General features: G+C 45.3%; 1 protein-coding gene across 1 annotated transcript in view; it reads right to left on the bottom strand.

The window, feature by feature from the left end:
* Positions 1 to 20,486, bottom strand: part of ADGRD2 (adhesion G protein-coupled receptor D2) — a 1,056,485-nt gene that overhangs the window by 390,527 nt on the left and 645,472 nt on the right. The window contains exon 21 of the mRNA XM_073600363.1: positions 17,854 to 17,895. Within this exon, the coding sequence (XP_073456464.1) occupies positions 17,854 to 17,895 (42 nt within the window). The remainder of the gene's footprint in view (positions 1 to 17,853; positions 17,896 to 20,486) is intronic.

The following is a 20,486-nucleotide window of genomic DNA, read 5'->3' on the forward strand; positions in this document are numbered from 1 at the left end:
TCCTGATCTTCTTGTAGCCTTCACCTTGGGATTGCAGGACACACCTCATCCCTCCCAACAACAGTCCCCAAATATAACCAGCTTATCAAGAAAGAAAACCATCAGGCAAAGTGGCAATAAATGGCCGTGGCATTTTATTGGTGGTAACATAAACAACATCATTAGTCATTAATCATTGATGCATTAATCGTGGTACAATACACAAGTTACTTCAGACTTTTGGCACAGTTTTTAGAACTCGAGCCATAACCAACATTAAGAAAGGAAGAGGCTTCCATCATGTCAAATGTAGAGTGTGGTGGTCCCATCCCTCATGTAATAGACCACAAATGAGAATGCCTCCCTTTAAATGGGACTTTAATAGACCACCAACTCTTATGGTAAAAAATATATTTTTAATGGTACACTATGTAGCGCTGGTAGATTTTTCAATCTACCGCTTATAGGTAAATTTAGTGGGTCATCTGTTCTGTAACTAGTTAGATTCAATCTAATGTTAGATTAGCCTCTGTTCCAGCTTGGCTGTGTTGCGTCCAACACCCTTGTCACCATGGGTCGGTGTTGGAAAAGCAATAGGCTGAAGTGTATGAGTGCTCTTCTGTCCCGGAAATAACTCGGCGGAGGTGGTCCTCCGAGTTGCATTCTGGGAGAGGGTATTTATGGGAGACGCCATGTTTGTGGGAGCTTTACCTCGTGGCTCTCCTGGCCTAGAGGCATGTGTCAGCGAGTCCAACTTTGCGCCCCTCTGGCCTGGAGGGTTGCGTTGCGGCAGCCGAGCGGGTGGACCCAGAAGCCTGTCTGGGGCCTGCTATTGCTGGGATGGTCCTGTGCTGTCTGTCCTGCGGGAAGAAGCTGGACAATCGGGAAGATCCAGGGGAGGACCCATCCTGGAAGGGACCATGCAAGGCTGGTCTTAAGAAGGGCCTGGTGACTCGATTGGAGGACGCATCCTAAACTACTCTACCGCACAAGTACTGCCGGGTTGGCTTAAAGGTTCTGGCACTGTGTTTGCTGTTCATTGAAAACTACTACATCCTGTGGCAGAGAATCGTGCGGGTTTTATTTCAATCAAGTCTGTGGCAGAGACTTTTTGTTCGTGCTGCGTTCCGGCTGCTAGGTTAGTGAGAGAGACCTATCCAGGCGGGCAAAGATTTATTCCTGAGCTGAGGATACATTCATCCCAAAGATTTCAAGTCCTTAGTGCTACACCAAGAAAAGGTATTTGAACTTCCCTGCAGCTCTCCTTCTATCTCTTTCCTGCTACTTCTTCCAGTTATCTCCCATTAAAGCATTGGAAAAAATACTCAAGTGACTGGTGCCTACATTGTTTGATAATAAACTCAACGAACCCTAGACCCGGTACTGGTGAAATTACAGGTAAAACGGTGATGGTAACAGCCCGCTAAAAATCAGCAGCTCCACCGTGAGTTATTGCTACATGTGGGGGCTCATCCGGGATTGTTGGCCGTTACCCTGCACAGCCCTGAGAAGTATTTCACCGGGAGTTTATGTTAAAAGAGGTTTCTGGACTTTGTCACTTTTTCCAGGAGAAGAAGTGGTTAAATTGCAGGACTTTATTTCTGACTGCGTAGGCTGCGGGTGAGAAGTAAAACCCGGGAGCTACGTGATCAGAGGAACAAGTAGGAGGAGCCTAATCTATTTGTTGCCGCGTGGGACGTGGTTGTGTGAGTGTTTGGCGCCAAAGGAGAAAGAAGCTTCGTGATCGTGCTGAGAGGATCAGAGTGCAGCCATGTCTTCTTTCCCATTGGTGCCGTCAACTATGGGGTCCAAGATGTTCCCTATGAGTACCGCTGCGGGTGCTATGCTGACCGGAACCCTGCTAACAGATACCGGCATTCGTTTGAAGCCGCAGGGGCAGTTCGTACCATACACAGTTTGAGATATCGAAGGGCTGGGCATTCTTTGCCACAAGTGTGAAGGACTGGCCATACATCTCCGTCCATTTGTCCGCTGTTTGCAGTGCTGAGAATATTTGTTCACAGTGGAGCAACCTACAATGTCGCCCCATGCTTATCGTGTGGATTGGGCTACAGGTACTGCCACAGTGGAAATTACTGCCATTGCTGTTGAAGAGCAACAGGCCGTGACCTCGTCTGCTACCGAGAGTGTTTCAGAGGGAGATGTCGCTGTCACCGCTTCATCAGCGGACATCACCTTTATTTCTACTTCTACCACACCTATCCCCATTGCACCTGTCCAAAGGAAGGTGGGATATGTGAAAGCTTCCCGCGGCCGTGGTCGAGGCCTACCCCAGAGACTACCCGAACCGGAGCCGTAGAAATATATGGATCCGCAGAAGTCCACGTCAGGAACGGGTGAGAGATCAAAGGGGAACATATCTGGGACTCTTTGTAAATATTTGCCAGCGGAAGAGTTGAGAGATTCGGAGGTAGATTCTATGTCAGATCTCTCCGTGATGATGATTTGTTTGAGACAATGTCACAGGAACTATTGTGGGCCCAGGGTGAAGATGTTGATTCTGCCCTTACTTTCTCAGAATGGACAGCCCTGAATTCTGGGAAGACATTGCCTTGTGTGGAGCCGCACAGTACTACTAAACAGACATTGTCTAAAGCTACTAGTTTGTTTGAGTTTGAGCCGACACCCGTCGGATCTATGGTGCGTAAATCACCGAATTCTTGTGTGCCTCCTGGTTTGGGGAAAAATAGAACTTTGCCTAGACTTGCCCATTTACAGAGAGTGCTCACCAAACGAGTTGCCACAGAATATGGTTGTCATAAACCAGATGTGACCAGAACTGTGTGACTGCGACAGAGTGAACCAGACATAAATAGGTGAAAGTAAGTTTATTAAGGAAAATGCATATGTGAACACTCCACCAATACAAAGTGAACAACCAAACAATCAGTGATATAAAACAAACCAGCATATGTAGCAAGAGGGAGTACCAGAATCGTAGTCAAGCCAGGATGGGGTTATAAACACGGAATCAGTAGCTGGGAAGGGAGGTAAACAGGACAAGAGAGGATGGATGAATCACAGGAGGGACGGGTCAGGTACAAGGCACAGAGTCCAGAGTTCAGGGTTCAGGTAACGGACAGGAAACAGGATCAACAGGTTCCAGGAATCAGGAATCAGGCTTCAGGTTCAGGCTACAGGATCAGGAATCAGGGTAACAGGATGCAGATCAGGGCTCAAGGACAATACCAGGGCAACATAAGTGTGCAATTGTCGGGTATTTATACTGCAGCTCTGCTAATTAACGTCAGGTGACACCTGTCTGCAGAGGGGAATACCTGCTCCATACTGCCAGGATCCATCCGCTGGTGGACGCCAGTACTGCGGCCCAAAGATGACATAACATTAACAGGGAAAAGCTCTCCTGACAGTTCCAAACTGCCAGGAGACACCTGCTGGTGGACCTCAGTACTGCATGCCAAATAACAGATATTACCAGCCGATGGAACATTTCCTGACAATGGTCTGGAATTTCCCTATGTGACTCAGGAAATTATGCAGGAAATTGAGACCAACCGGGAACAATGGTACCGTGAAGCTGTTTGGGACTATTTGTCAGTACCAAAACCTTTCCGGAAAGCTGGGTATTCTGTTACAATGGATGAACATTTCAATGGAAGTTTGCTGCATTGGAACTATGGTCGGCACATCTATGCTGACAAGGTGGTCATTTGCAGACCCGGAAAAGATGACTTTGTCTACTTTATCACCACTGTGGATAAGCAAGGGAAGAAACTGACATTGCCAGATCTCCGGTTTTATTGGTGATTATGCAAAGAAGAGACTGTTGTCTTCTGCTCTTCTAAAAAGGGAAAGAGAACTTTGGGGTGTATAGATAGCTAGTGTTAAGGTTTAGAGATCTCCGTGGTCAAGAAATTTTATTCATCCCAGCGCTTTCATATCCAAAGGCTTCTGTGATAACCAAAATTTCTTTTACTGGAAAAAAATATAATATGCCCCGAGATAGGGATGGACTTTTCAAGTTATTTCAATTTAATTTCATTAGAAGAAAATATGTGGGAAGAAAGTGTCATTCTTTTGTGGAATGAGGCTTTGCTCCTAAAGTGTTAAGTGATTATACTGTACATATTTGTGTGTGTTTAACTTTGTTTCTTTCAGGAACAACTAGATCTCCTATCAAGCTGTTAGGCTTTTCAGCTAGGTAGATAGTGAGGTTTTGTGACATGATTAATGTGATTTCTTTTGCTGATACGAATATGTTGTTGTACAAATGTTTGAAGCTGTAACATTTCTATACAGTCTTTTTTTCTTTTTCATCCAAGTTCTAAGTTCAAATACCTACTCTCAGGCTTGAGAGTCATATTTTGTCAGACGTTGAGGACAACGTCTATTGTAGTGGGGGGAGTATGTAGCGCTGGTAGATTTTTCAATCTACCGCTTATAGGTAAATTTAGTGGGTCATCTGTTCTGTACCCAGTTAGATTCAATCTAATGTTAGATTAGCCTCTTTTCCAGCTTGGCTATGTTGTGTGCAGTTCCACATTGTGCCTGTGGGTGTCGTTGTCACCATGGGTCAGTGTTGGAAAAGCAACAGGCTGAAGTGTATGAGTGCTCTTCTGTCCCGGAGATAACTCAGCGGAGGTGGTCGTCCAAGTTGCATTCTGGGAGAGGGTATTTATGGGACAGACGCCATGTTTCTGGGAGCTTTACCTCGTGGCCCTCCTGGCCTAGAGGCATGTGTCAGTGAGTCCTACTTCACGCCCCTCCGGCCTGGAGGGTTGCATTGCGGCAGCCAAGCGGGTGGACCCAGAAGCCTGTCTGGGGCCTGCTATTGCTGGGATGGTCCTGTGCTGTCTGTCCTGTGGGAAGAAGCCGGACAATCGGGAAGATCCAGGGGAGGACCCATCTTGGAAGGGACCATGCAAGGCTGGTCTTAAGAAGGGCCTGGTGACTCGATTGGAGGACGCATCCTAAACTACTCTACCGCACAAATACTGCCGGTTGGCTTAAAGGTTCTGGTACTGTGTTTGCTGTTCATCAAAAACTACTACATCCTGTGGCAGAGGATCGTACGGGTTTTATTTCAATCAAGTCTGTGGCAGAGACTTTTTGTTTGTACTGCATTCCGGCTGCTAGGTTAGTGAGAGAGACCTATCCGGGCGGGCAAAGATTTATTCCTGAGCTGAGGATACATTCATCCCAAAGATTTCAAGTCCTTAGTGCTACACCAAGAAAAGGTATTTGAACTTCCCTGCAACTCTCCTTCTACCTCTTTCCTGCTATTTCTTCCAGTTATCTCCCATTAAAGCATTGGAAAAAATACTCAAGTGACTGATAATAAACATTGTTTGATAATAAACTCAACGGAACCCTAATCCCGGTACCGGTGAAATTACAGGTAAAAAGGTGACGGTAACAGCCCTCTAAAAATCAGCAGCTCCACTGTGAGTTATTGCTACAACTATAAAAAGACGTAGAGACGTCTATGACATACAAATATACAAAAAGTGCATTCCATGCAAAATCGGAACAAGAAGTATACAAATGGTAATATTAGATGTACTCTCCTAGGGGTAATGTACCCCAATTTGGGCATTGTATGTCATAGACGTCTCTACGTCTTTTTATAGTGTACCATTAAAAATATATTTTTTACCATAAGAGTTGGTGATCTATTAAAGTCCCATTTAAAGGGGGGCATTCTCTTTTGTGGTCCATAACCAACATTATAACATTTAACCAAGACCCCCCTGGGTGTCAGCACCACATAAAGTTTGCGTGACGGGCGGGAGGGAGCTCTTGTGCACGCCAAGCCCTTCATCCGCTGCCCCTTTCTGGTCCTGACAGAGACTCCGTGGCTTCTTTCACTAGCTCCTGTGCAACCCGCTCATCCTCTTTAGCAAGCAAAAGGTAGCAAAGCAGCCACTCCTCCCTGCCCACGCTCTCCACATGCTCAACGAACCACTGAATGAGGGACTGCATGCTGTTCCTAGCTCTTGTGCACACTGGGAGGTCAGTTAACACTGCCGGGACCCTTTTATAGCCTCTTCCCGGCCTTCCTGAATATTCCCTGTGATCCGATTGCACCACCCAGATCTGCCATTACCCTATTTAAAGGGGCAGAACCCTGAACTACCCCCAAACTCATCACCCTAACATAACCCCTCTCTCATGCTAGCCTAGGGGAGGTAGGTGGCCGCAATCCAAAGAAAGTGGGCCCCAAGGTTGGTGCCCACTTTAGCCATGGGATTGCAGGACACACATCATCCCTTCCAACAACAGTCCCCAAAAACAACCAGCTTATCAAGAAAGAAAACCATCAAAGTGGCAAGAAATAGCCACGACACTTTATTGGTAGGTAACATAAACAACATCATTAGTCATTAATCATTGATGCATTAATCATGGTACAATACACAAGATACTTCAGACTTTTGGCCCAGTTTTTAGAACTCGAGCCATAACCAACGTTATAACATTTAACCAAGACCCCACCAAGGTCGGCCTCACCCACAACAGAGGCCATTTCGATGTCTGATTGCAAACCAATATTGAAAATATCCTGGCGGACATCTGAGAGATGCACCCCATCCTGTCTATACAGGCACGGGATGCAACCTTCCAGATCGATGTGCCTATAAGACAAACCACCTAAGGATGGCATGTGCTTCTCTAAGGCCCTGTTGACCCGCTTCCTCATTTTCTTGAAAGTCCGATGCTGAGGAGAAGACCACCAGGAAAGCCTCGATATGATCTCAGAGAAAACTATGATTGTACCTGGGGAGGATAAACAAAACCGCTGAAGGTCTCTTTTAATCATGAATAACAAATTGAGTGTTTTTACCTTACCCAGCTCATTACCCCTAAGTGAACTACCAAAATGGAGGGTACGGGCCACACTTGAAACAACTGAGACAAATGCCAGTACAACTGACTCCAGCGCATGCCTCTCACCCCTTTCCAATAGATGGGGAAGTCTTCCGGGAAAAAATACAAATTACAACCCCTCACATGCTGAGCTGCTCGCTTTTGGGCCCAATAAACGTAGGAGTGTGCTATTATCCAGACACATCATTGTATACCTGAAATGAGTCAAATAAAATGGTTAGGACGCACATACAACTGAAAACATGTAGACTTCCATCTACCCAAATCCTTAATACCCAAAGGGGGGATACATGATCTGGAGGCCTCTGAAGCTACACCTATACGAAATGATTAGGGAAAAAACGGAAATGCTCAAGACCTAGATGAGCAAGACATTTCTTCAATACTGCGTCAATTTGGAACTTAGTCAACGGGTGTGAATCCAAATGCACCAGGAAGGGGCCCATGCAATGGGGACGTACCTCCAAAAATTGCCTAACTAGACTCACCGGGCAGATAGAGCGGTCTGACCCGGCAGCCAATGACACCCAAGTGACCCTCCCCAATTGGTCAGTCTTCGACTGGCGGAGATATAATCATATCAAAGTATCGCTCATCGACAGAGGTTCAAATAAAATATCTGAAGAGCCATGCCCGTATAGCAGAACCAGCTCGGATATCCGCAAGGCCTGAAGAATAACAAAGAAAATGCTGTACTAAATAGCAGGGCCTCATAACAAGAAGAACACACCACCTGAGTGGCAGGAGAAAGATCAGCTAGAAGCTTTAACGAAATAGGGCGTCTACCATCAGGCGAGAACTTTGTCTTCTGATACCCCTTCAAAGCCTGCTTAATGGAGAAGAACGCCATGTAAGAAGGTAGATTCATGAGGCGAAGGAAAAAGGCAACCCTTGCCATAACTTTAGTCATATGACCATAAGAGTAACCATATTCCATTAACCACTTCCCGACCGGCTCCTGTAAATATACGGCGGCAGAATGGCTCTGCCCCGCGTATATATGCTGAGGCTCCTTTAAGAGCCATAGCGGCGCGATTGCGGGCACGAGACTAGGAATGGGGATTTGTGTGTGCAAACACACAAATCCCTGTTCTGTCAGGGGAGGAGAAACAGATCGTGTGTTCCTACTAAGTAGGAACAATGATATGTCTCCTCCCCCAGTCAGTCCAAGCCCCTTGCATATAGTTACATATTAGGTGAGGTTGAAAAAAGACACAAGTTCATCAAGTCCAACCTATGTTCGTGATTAGATGTCAGTATTACATTGTATATCCCTGTATGTTGCGGTCATTCAGGTGCTTATATAATAGTTTTTTGAAACTATCGATGCTCCCCGATAAGACCACCGCCTGTGGAAGGGAATTCCACATCCTTGCCGCTCTTATGCCCCGTACACACGGTCGGATTTGCCGACGGAAAATGTGTGATAGGACCTGGTTGTCGGAAATTCCGACCGTGTGTAGGCTCCATCACACATTTTCCATCGGATTTTCCGACACACAAAGTTTGAGAGCAGGATATAAAATTTTCCGACAACAAAATCCGTTGTCGGAAATTCCGATCGTGTGTACACAAATCCGACGGACAAAGTGCCACACATGCTCAGAATAAATAAAGAGATGAAAGCTATTGGCCACTGCCCCGTTTATAGTCCCGACATACGTGTTTTACGTCACTGCGTTTAGAACGATCAGATTTTCCGACAACTTTGTGTGACCGTGTGTATGCAAGACAAGTTTGAGCCAACATCCGTCTGAAAAAATCCTAGGATTTTGTTGTCGGAATGTCCGAACAAAGTCCGACCGTGTGTACGGGGCATTAGAGTAAAGAACCCTCTACGAAGTTTAAGGTTAAACCTCTTTTCTTCTAATTTGTGGCCACGTGTCTTGTTCAACTCTCTTCCGCAAAAAAGTTTTAACCCGATTGTGGGGTCACCAGTATGGTATTTATGAATTGAAATCATATCCCCTTTCAAGCGTCTCTTCTCCAGAGAGAAAAAAGTCAGTGCTCGCAACCTTTCTTCATAACTAATATCCTCCAGACCCTTTATTAGCTTAGTTGGCCTTCTTTGTACTCGCTCAATTTCCAGTACATCCTTCCTGAGGAATGGTGCAGAGAACTGGACAGCATACTCTAGGTGCGGCCAGACCATGTAGAGCAGGAGAATTATAGTTTTATCTCTGGAGTTGATCCCCTTTTTATTGCATGCCAATATTCTGTTTGCTTTTTTAGCAGCAGCCTGGCATTGCATGCCATTGCTGAGCCTATCATCTACTAGGACCCCCGGGTCATTTTCCATCCTAGATTCCCCCAGAGGTTCTCCACCCAGTGTATAGATTGCATTCATATTTATGCCACCCAAATGCATTATTTTACATTTTTTCTACATTATACATCATTTGCCATGTAGTTATCCACCCCATTAATTTGTTCAGATCTTTTTGCAAGGTTTACACATCCTGCAGAGAAGTTACTGCCCTGCTTAGCTTAGTATCGTCTGCCAATAGAGAGATTGAACTGTTTACCCCATTCTTCAGATCATTTATGAACAAAATAAATAGGATTGGTTCCAGCACAGAACCCTGGGGGACCCCACAACCCACCTCTGACCATTCCGAGTACTCCCTATTTATCACCACCCTCTGAACTCACCCTTGTAGCCAGTTTTCAATCCATGTACTCACCCTATGAGTTAGTTAGAACACACTAAAGGAACACATTTAACCCCTTGATCGCCCCCTAGTGTTAACCCCTTCCCGGCCAGTGACATTTATACAGTAATCAGTGGCTATTTTTAGCTCTTATCGCTGTATAAATGTCTATGGTTTCAAAAAATGTAAAAAGTGCCCGATCTGTCCGCCACACTGTTGCAGTCCCGATCTAAATCGCTGATTAGTAAAAAAAAAATAACAATAAAAATGCCATAAATATATCCCCTATTTTGTAGACCCTATAACTTTTGTGAAAAACACTCAATATATGCTTATTGCGATTTTTTTTTTTTTTTTGTACCAAAAATACATAGAAGAATACATATTGGCCTAAACTGATGAAGAATTTTTTTTTTTTTTAATTGGGATATTTATTATAGTAAAAAGTAAAAAATATTGTGTTTTTTTTCTAAATCGTCGCTCTTCTTTTGTTTAAGGCGCAAAAAATAAAAACGCAGAGGTGATCAAATACCACCAAAAGAAAGCTCTAATTGTGGGAAAAAAAAGACGTAAATTTTGTTTGGGTAAAGTGTTGCATGACCACGCAATTGTCAGTTAAAGCGACGCAGTGCTGTATCGTAAAAAATTGCCTGGTCAGGAAGGGGGTAAATTCTTCCGGGGCAGAAGTAGTTAAAGACGCCAGAAAACACAAAAGTGCCTGCTCTGTCAGGAACCCAAGGCTAAAACCCTGGCAATCGGCAAAAATTGTCCACTTCCTCCAGGCGGCCTCATAGTTAACCCAAGTATGGGGAGCCACCGAGTTCCGGATGGCCTCCTGCACCGGCCTCAGATCAAGTCCTCTAGTCTCGTTGGGCAGGGACAACCCACCTCATCTGCTTCTGGAAGAAGTTGCCAAAACATGGACATCTGGAAACGAGACAATGTGTCTGCGAGCACGTAAGAAAAAAACGCAACATATCGAGCTGTTGAATTTTAGGCAAAAAAAAAACAGATGTCGCAACAAAAGAACAGCCAACAAAGATTTAGAGGATAGGCAGTTTACTGCAAATAGCACACCCTTATTGTCAGTACTCACCAAGATGCGACGATCTGCAAATAATGCACCCCAGAGCTCCAGGGCCACCACCACTGGGAAAAGCTCCAATAGCACGATATTACTGATAGTCTTCTAATGAATCCAAGTCTCGGGCCATGCCCCACAGCACCAATGCGACCGCCATATAGCCGTAAAGCCCCTGGAACCAGCTGTATACATAAATAACAAAAAATCCAGAGCCGGAATAAAGTGTATACCCATCTGTGTCCAATCTTTCCGATAAGCCCCCTTTAAGAGCGGTGGTGGATCTCCTATCAACACTATATAATTTCTTTACGCTTCCTGGTGTTATATATTTCTCAGGACTTTTTCACTGACTTATTTTATTTAAAACACCAATTATCAGTGTGTTATAAAATATCCTTTTGTGCCATGAACACCATGTATACAACTTAGAATGTTCACTATATGATATTGCATATCTACGGAATTTATGCACCAACATATATTATTCACTGTATGATATGAATTAATGTCATCTACTATATTTTTTTAACTTTTTAGAGCTGCACTTTCTTTTACACTATTTTACTTACAGGATTAGATCACTTGTTTGTGCTAGCTGTTTACATTTTTATGACAGCGCGATATTTACACATATATTCTTTACACACCGGAATAAAGTCAACCTGGAAAAAAGATCTGCTGTTATAGGCTTCCAAAAAATTTGCCCACATGAGCAAGTCCTCTTTGCAGAGTGAGGCGCAAATGAGAAAAGGGGGACTTGTACCCACAGTAGAGAGGTACAATCGTCTGGAAAAAATGCACCCTACTGGCATAACCTTACACGCAAACGCCAAAAGGCCCAGCAAGGACTGCATCTCCCTCAACAAATCCTTCTTGTAGCAAATAAAGGCAAGATTTAGAAAACAAAGCCTTTCCAGCTTCCCTTGAGGTGAACGGAATTCCAACAAGGATGATCAGAATACCCAGGAATTCCAAAGAGGTGGATGGAAGGCATGTCTTTCCCCCTGCCAAGGGGACCCCAAAGTAAACCATGACCTTACAAAAAAGATGTAGGAGCTCAGCACACAAAACCAAATCAGGTGGGCCAATGAACAAAAAAATCGTCCAGGTAGTGGAAAATGCCATCCCGTACGGATTCCGAACTGACTACCCAATGCAAAAAAGTGGAGAACATTCCAAAATAAGCGCATGACAAAGAACAGCCCATTGGCAAGCTTTTGTCAAAATAAAAACTCCCATCAAAGTAAGATCCTAGGGAATTGAAAGCCAGCAAAGAGATAGGCAGAAGCCTGAAGGCTGACTTGATATCAGACTTGGCCAGCAAGGCTCCTGGACCGAAAGCTCTAACAGTAACCATTTCCTCCTCATAAGTAGCATACGTCACAGAACACAGAGACCCATCGATCTCGCCGTTCAGGGAACCATCCTTCAGAAATGAAAGGTGGTGGATCAGACAAAAGGAGTTTAGCTCCTTTTTTGGAACCACCTCTAAAGGAGAAATATGAATGTTGCTAAATGGTGGGACAGGAAAAGGTCCCGCCACCCGACCCTCAGCAATCTCCTTTGCAATCTTCTCATACACCACTGGCGGAAATCGATGTACCGATTTCAAGTTTTCCACCACCACGCACCCCTCACCCAAAAAAGGAGACAAAGGGAAACCATGAAGGAAACCGTTGAGAAGAAGTTGGGCCCTCTATATTGGATACCACTCCAGCCAAGGGTGCATATTTTCCAGCCTAACCGGCATGCAGGCTTTTATGAAAAATATTGTGCTGTGCAGCAAAGGCCCTCCAGCTTTCTTCGCACACTTAAGTAACGGATGGGAACCCCCACAAAAAGCACACTTGTGTCGATACTTGCAGGCTGCATTCCACCGACACTGTGGGGTTGATTTACTAAAGGCAAAAAGACTGTGCACTTTGGAAAGTGCAGTTGCACACGGCAAGAGCAGTTGCTCCAGAGTTTAGCAGAAGCTCAGCTGACTTTCATCAACCAATCATTTGCAAGCAAAAATGCTGTTTTTTTATTTTCCTTGCATGGGATTGGGTATTCTTTGCAAAGTGAAGCTTTACCTCATTTACTAAGCTCTGGAGCAACTGCACTTGCAGAGTGCAATTGCACTTTCCAAGGTGCACAGTCTATTGGCCCTAAGCAAATCAACCCCTGTGACTCATTGAATGCAAAGCAAAACCCCTGTCTGTAAGCAGGCACCACTGCCGTGGCAGCAGGCTGCTTGCTCACAAAAGGCTTCTGTGGTAGAATTAAATTCAGCCACAACCCTATATCCTTCATACCCCAACGGAGTGTGGGATGTACCGACAGTATTTGGCGGAAGGATTCGTCATAGTAGTAATCCCAACCCACCAAAATTCCTTTAGGCTTCAAAAACATGATCCAAATGTTGGAAGAGGCCGCCACATTGCTCCGGCCGCTTTTCCGCCATGACGCCTAAAAAAATACAATATGCCTGTAACCAGTTATAAAAGGACCCGGGCACCGGCCTGCGCCCATCCTCTTCTCTCCCCTCCTCCCCTCTTTGCTCAGGTCTACTAGAAATTCCTTGAATGTAGGTAGGAGGGATAACATATCTACAAACTCCCCCTTCCAAATTTGTTCCCTAACTCAGTGCTTCTCAACTCCAGTCCTCAAGGCGCCCCAACAGGCTTTCCATTATTTTGCACTGGTGATTTGATCAGTTTCACTGCCTTAGTACGGTAATTACCACAGCTGTTTCATCTGAGGGAAATCCTGAAAACATGACCTGTTGGGGCGCCTTGAGGGCTGGAGATGAGAAACACTGCCTTAACTGACAAGCTGAGGTAAAAACCCAGGGGGAAGACCTCACAGGGGAGGGCTTCCTTCAAACATACTTTGGGAACACAGGCCCGGGGTAGCACAACTACCTTAGAGAGTTTTTCACTGGACTGGGAGGGAAGATCCCCAGGGGTGACAGAAAAGCCAGAGGGAATGACAGGAGTAGAAGGAGCTGAGAGAGAATTCAGACAGGAATACAATGAGGTAACCAAAGCAGACCGAACCCCTCAAGGGGGGGACTCACCCACAGCCGGAGGGATCCCAACAGCAGCCATAGGAACAGCAGGCACCCGTGCATCTGCATGATGAATGTCAGGCAGCTGGACAGCAGCATGGGGTATGGCAGGCAGCTGTTCATCAGCATGCAAAATGTCATGCAGCTGGACCGCAGCATGAGGGATGGCAGGAAGCTGTGCATACACTGGAGGGACGGCAGGCATCTGGGCATCAGCGGGAAGCATCCCCACATCTTCCGAAGGCCGAGAACAGCTCCTGCATGGACCACCCGTCCGCCCTCATAGGTCACTGCGCCTCTGCTCCCGCTGGTCGCTCTGCAACATTGGGGGCTTCTCCTCTCTCCAAGGGCTCGGTCTGGCCTCACCTTCCGCGGGTGACAACTAACGGCGGCATGTATACCCACCTCTTCCTCCTATTCTGGCTGCTCGCTGGCCGCGACTCCTCTGCCAAGGCTGCTGCCAGATGGAGACCCTCCGACTCTGGCCCTGCCTCCTGTGGAAGCTGCTGCCAGATGGAGGCCCTTCAACTCCGGCCCCGTCTCCTATGGATGCTGCCGCTCCGGCGGCCAACTCCTCGACTGGCTTTTTCCTGCCAGGTCGGACCCATACCCTTCATCCGCGACCCCTCTGGTCCTGACAGAGAGCCCCCGTGGCTTCTTTCACTGGCTCTGGCGCAACCTGCTTCTCCTCTTCAGCAAGCAAAAGGCAGCGACGCAGCCACTCCTCCCTGCCTGCGCTCTCCACATGCTCCACGAACTGCTGAATGAGGGACTGCATGCTGTTCCTAGCTCTTGTTCACGCCGAGAGGTCAGCTGACACTGCCGGGACCCTTTTATAGCCTCCTCCCGGCTATCCTGAATACTCCTTGGGATCCAATTGCCCCATCCGAATCCCCATTACCATATTTAAAGAGGCAGAACCCTGAACTGCCCCCAAACCCATCACCCTAACATAACCCTCTATCATGCTAGCCTAGGGGAGGGGGTGGCTGAAATCCCAAGGAAGAGGGCCCCAAGGTTAGTGCCCACTTTAGCCATTCTTGTGTAAAGAAATTATTTTCTTTCTAAGGCCTTGTTAAATTTGTCTTCCATGTGGTGCCATTGCTGACAGCATGAAATGGGAAGGGGTTTTCTTTGTTAAGTAACACCTTTTTATAATCAACTGTCTGCTGGACACTTGTTTAATGAATAATTAGACACACCTGTAGTTGAATTCTTGTTAATTAGGATTTTGTTGTCTAAAATTTAGCTTTGCTCCTAAGACTTTCATTGGGGCTTATTCAGTTTTGCAACATGGTCTTGAATGAATTTGTTAGGAAAAATATTTTTTTCTGTGTGTGCAAATCTTGGTTTCAATCAATGGCCCACATTCGTGGGAGTATTTTGTAGTATAGTGTTCCATAAAAAATGTTGATTCTGAAAGGGATGTAAAGGTTTTCTGACAAATTTGTAGGGGTGTACTACTCATTTATACTAAGCACTGTGTCAGTGGTAACCCGTCCATCGAGGGCGCATGGGCACCGCCTCCACTATACATGCGTCCAGCCCCCTGATCTACATATCAGGGAGCCAGACTATGGATTCCAATGCGGGGTGGGTGTTTTTTTGAAGCACCTGATTAGAGCCAGAGTCTCTAATATGCTTCCAAAAAGGGTGGGCTTAGAGCAGATCATTGCGCTCCGAGCCCACCCTGTTGTGTGACGATAGCGAATGAATTTTAGCTATTTTCACACTAAAGTTCTTCCCTCGCCAATCAGGAGGCAGGCCGTGAGACCTGTTTCCCGATTGGCAAAAGCGTCAGGCGTTCCTATTGGATGTCTAGCGCTTAGGCGGAAGAGAGAGGAGACACACGGCAGAGGAAGCCGCTGGAGGAGCGGACACTGTTGCTGCTGCCTGCACCCGTCGCCTGCCGGGACCGTGCTGGAGGACACCACAACCCGCCACATAGATCAGGTAAGTCCCGGACCATCGGCCACCCGGGGGGGTTAGGGTCATGTTGACGGCCGCTGGGGGGGGTGGAAGTAGTGCTGCACCGCCAAAAGAGAAACCCACCAGCCGCCAGTGCACTCTGTGTGTGTGTGTGTGTGTGTGTGTGTGTGTGTGTGTGTGTGTGTGTGTGTGTGTGTGTGTATGTATGTATGTATGTATGTATATATATCTATATATAATTTTTTTTTGTCATAAAAAATACAATGGAAATGTTTTTGTTTTCGACTCCTGTTTTAAGAAGGATGAGAACATTTGCTTATTGCCCCGTACAATATTAGTTCCTTTGTTATCTACATTGGAATTCTCAGGTTTTTTTTTAGTAAACTAGACACAGTACTGCTTCATATCTGCTTCATACAGGGTGTAACTTTTAGGGGTATGCATAACAAATTTGACATGAGGATGTTTTTGCACAGGCACAACTATTGATTACCGTATTGTTTTGTAACATGATTATCTTCAATTATCGTTGGCTCCATCTAGTGGTCATAATGCAGATTTTTTTTTATTTAGGTATTTTAGAAAAAAATACTGCATTATGGCCACTAGATGGAGCTGCTGATCATAGAAGATAATCATATTACAAACAATACAGTGATCATTCATTGTGCCTATGCAAATGATTAAGATATCTGCACTGCAAATTTTTATACGATCCCTTAGTATACAGTATGTTCTTGTTCTTTGTGTATGAACACTGCATAGTAACACTTTTCTGCTTCTGAATGTTGGGTGTAATTGTCAGTATTTGTTGCTATTCTTTATGGATGGACATTGCACATCAGCACTTCTCTTTGTTTGCCGGGTGTAATTGTTAATATATTTTACCATGTCTGCATAGACACAGCAAACTACCAGTTCTCTTAGATCCTGAAACTGATGTTTAGTCTCTTTTCTTATTTGTTCATGGCATTGCGCAACTTCTCCTCAATATCTTTTTTTTTTTTTACTGTTTTCACAATGCATCCACAAGTATAATGTATTCAAAATACACTTTGATGGTGCATATTAGGCCACGTCTCGTTTTATCATGCTATAAACATTTCTCCCAACATCTAAGAGCAACAATAGCTGTTGCCAACTCTTTATTGCTCCCAATCTTTTGGCATAGCTCTCTAGCCGACCTTAGATATCAGATGTGAAAACTTTCTGATAAAATTTACTTTACCTTCAGAAGTTAGATATCCATAGCTGGAGAACAAAATTTTCCTGATACAATGACATCATAACTTTCTCAATTGGCTTTAATTAAATTTTCTTCTCTTATTGACTGAAACACTGCTCAGTCCATGTGTACTCTAAGGCCTAATTCACACGGGTCTGCTTAAGCGTACACCCATGCGAGGGCTGCGTTTGCCAACATGAGGATGAATAAGTGTACATCCCCATGCAGACAGTCCCATTGACGTCAACTAGGATGCAGTGGCTGCACATACACAGAAGCTGCTCCCAATCTAACATCTGTGCGCATGCACAGCCCTGATGCAGACAGTGTGTGTTCAGGGGCCCTGCACCAGCACAGATTTCAGATTAGGAACAGCATCTGTCCTTGCAGCTGCTGCATCCCAACTGACATCAATAGGACCGTCTACATATCGATGCACGGAACACCTATGTATTCCCATGTGGATAAACATGACCCTCCATGGGCGTATGTTTTAGTACATACTGTATGAATGAGGCCTTAGGGTACCCATGTATTGAGCTGTGTTGTCAGCCAGTAGAGGAAAAAATAAACTTAAAGGCAATTATTAAAAAGGAATGATGTATTTGTATCAGGAAGACTTCACTCTCCAGCTATGAATATCTAACTTCTTAAGGTAAAGTCAATTTTAGCAGATAGTTTTCACATCTGCTGTCTAGGGCCTGCTAGAGATACATTAGTATTTCCTGTGTAAATTACTCCTTAAGATGCATGAATGAGTAGCTGACAACCTGCATGTTGACTGGCAGGCTATGGCGTCACATTGGCATGTTGCCAAAGCAATGAAGCAGAGATTATTTTGGTAGAACTTTTAAAAAAAACGAACAGTGAAAATTAGATTGGCTGATATGAATATACATTGTTCATATATGAGTCCCAGATGTACAGTACTTATTCAAAAAGGTAGCTCATAAGCAGTAGTCCATAAGCAATGATAATGGAATGTTCAATAATCAGTAACTTGATGAAATTTTATTTTAATATGACTAGCTCACTGAAAAATGTCTGAGTGTATTGGTCTTACCTCACTGTTGTAAATGGCATAAATCAAGAAAATATAAAGCCCCTGTAAAACAAAATAGAGAATGGATTATTTTTCCCAATAAAATGTACAAAAATATGCTAATAAAAGTAAAATAACTTTAAAATACGCCAGAGGAAAATTATCTCAGTTATTGGGAAGAAGAGCTTTAGGTTTGTTCTTCCTGTTTCAGGCAGTGGCTCCCTTTAGGGCCCTTTCACACTGAGGCGGGGGCGGGGGCGGCGGTAAAGTGCCACTATTGTAAGCGGCGCTGTACCATCGGTATTCGGCCGCTAGCGGCCGAGAAAGGGTTAAAAACCACCGCAAAGCGCCTCTGCAGAGGCGCTTTGCTGGCAGTATAGCCGCGCTGTCCCATTGATTTCAATGGGCAGGAGCGGTATACACTCCACTTCTTCACCGCTCCGAGATGCTGCTAGCAGGACTTTTTTTCCTGTCCTGCTAGCGCACCGCTCCAGTGTGAAAGCCCTCGGGGCTTTCACACTGGAGACAAAGTAGCTGCACTTTTGGGTTGGTTTGCAGGCGCTATTATTAGCGCAATAGCGCCTGCAAACCGCCCCAGTGTGAAAGGGCCCTTAATGTTAAGTACCAGTAATGGTCAATGTATGAACTAATATGCAACAAATGGCCCTGATCATCATGACACTACTTTTTTGATAAAGGCCCCCTACATTTTAGAGCAGCCCCATTTCAACCTTGACATTATCTTCACATCTCAGCAGACCCCTGCTAGGATTAGAGCATTATGGGGCATTAGGAAAATGCCCCTTACGTTGGTAGTCAGTGGGAAAAATATCCCCCAAAGGGCTCTTTCACACGTGTGTTGATTATGAAGAATGAAGCAATGCTCATTCATGCGTCTATAGCATTTATGTGTTTTCGGTGTGTTTATGAAGCATTGAAAAAGCTTCAAGAATGGTTTAAAAGTGCATAATGGGGAAGTGATGTAGAGGAAATGATCTACTTTGAGGTGTGGTTAGGTTGTGGTGTGATAGCAAATATTTTTATGAATTCTCTGCATTCTCTGGGATTTTACTTTGATCTCTTTGACACTTGGCCTGGTCCAGCTCAGCTTTGCTGACACAAAAGGCTTTGCCACTGGCAATATTGCCCAAACAGGTGTCCAGTCATGTGATTGCCTCTTGGAGCGCACGACCACGCCCATTCACTCGTTGGCGTGCATTCCATTGGCAGGCCACACCCACCTCCCCTCGATGGCCACAAGCACTCCCAGCCTGCCCCCAAACCCGCCCCCCACCGACATTAAAACTCTCCAGCATGTCCTCATTACAACACCTGCCTATGTCCCAGGTGGAGAGACAGTTTTTCAGGCATCCAAGGCTCCATCACCATCTGAGGATACTTCCTCCCCCTTCTATCTCCACGATCACATGGTTCCTTGCCCTCAAGGACATATGCAGGCTGCAGTCACTCCCCCATACATCTTTGGAGACAGGTCAGCTACGAGGTCACTATACTAACTCTGGACCTTCCCATGCATTTTCACTTGTCATTTCACTAGTGTCCTGAGGGACCCCCCTCTCATGTCACTCCCCCCTGTTCATCTCTTCTCTCCCCTGCAGGCACACCCGACAGTCCCGTACCACCGGAAAAGGAAAATACATATATACATTCCTACTATATCACGTAGGTAGGTGCGATCCCACATCAGTCTATCAGTCTGCCATCTTCACTTCTGGCAATTAGCACCACTGCATTCCTGTGCTTGCATAGCCCATATACATTTTCATACTCCGATCCGTTCACATCCGTCACTCTCTGCTATCATGCTGCCCTAACTGTGTATTCCCACCCCACTGACATGACACTTTTTCAGCATAGGCACATGCCACGTGCACTTAGGTGGGCTTTATTTATTTATGTATATGTGAACGTATATATTTATTTGTACAACTGTATGGTCACATCTGTGCCCCTTGATGTGCATTCTGTGCTCATTTGCTTATACCCATACTTTGTTCCTGCACAGCTACCTATGTGCTGGCAGAGATGTTTACACACGCATGCGCGTGTCCATTGTACATAAGCACAACTTGACACATCATGTGGTGAGAGACGGTCTCTCAGTGTTTCTCTGTGTATTTAACATCACTCACATGTTTCTTCTTTATGTGTTGTAATGTTTTGGGGTATTTAGCTCAAGCGATAAATGCGTTTTTAGTGCAGTGAGTCCACATCAGACAGGCATTATAGTTAAGGGCCTGGTAGCCCACGTTTATTAAACCGAAAAACAAAAGCAAAAAGGTCCATTCAGGATTCCCACGCAGGGGTTTAACTTCATTAAGCACTCCAAAAATAAGGAAAACATACCAAGCCACCTGGCTCTCTTGTCAGCAGTTCCTCTGCTTGCTCTCAACAGATTTGGCAATTCTTTACAGCCCCCTGGACTCACTGGCTTCCTCAGTCTCCCCGACTCTCAAGGCTGGCCAGCCTTTCCCAGTCCCTGGGCAAAGAATCCCCTTTACATAGGCTGCAGACTCCCACAGGGCAGACCACTCTCCAGACACAGGTCTGTCTTCACACAGCAGTAGCAACAAGCTACACACACTCCACCTTCCTCCTCTCTCTGCTCTCTCTAGCCCCTCGTTATATGGGCC

Source organism: Aquarana catesbeiana, linkage group LG09, assembly GCF_042186555.1.
Source record: "Aquarana catesbeiana isolate 2022-GZ linkage group LG09, ASM4218655v1, whole genome shotgun sequence".
NCBI lineage: Eukaryota > Metazoa > Chordata > Amphibia > Anura > Ranidae > Aquarana > Aquarana catesbeiana.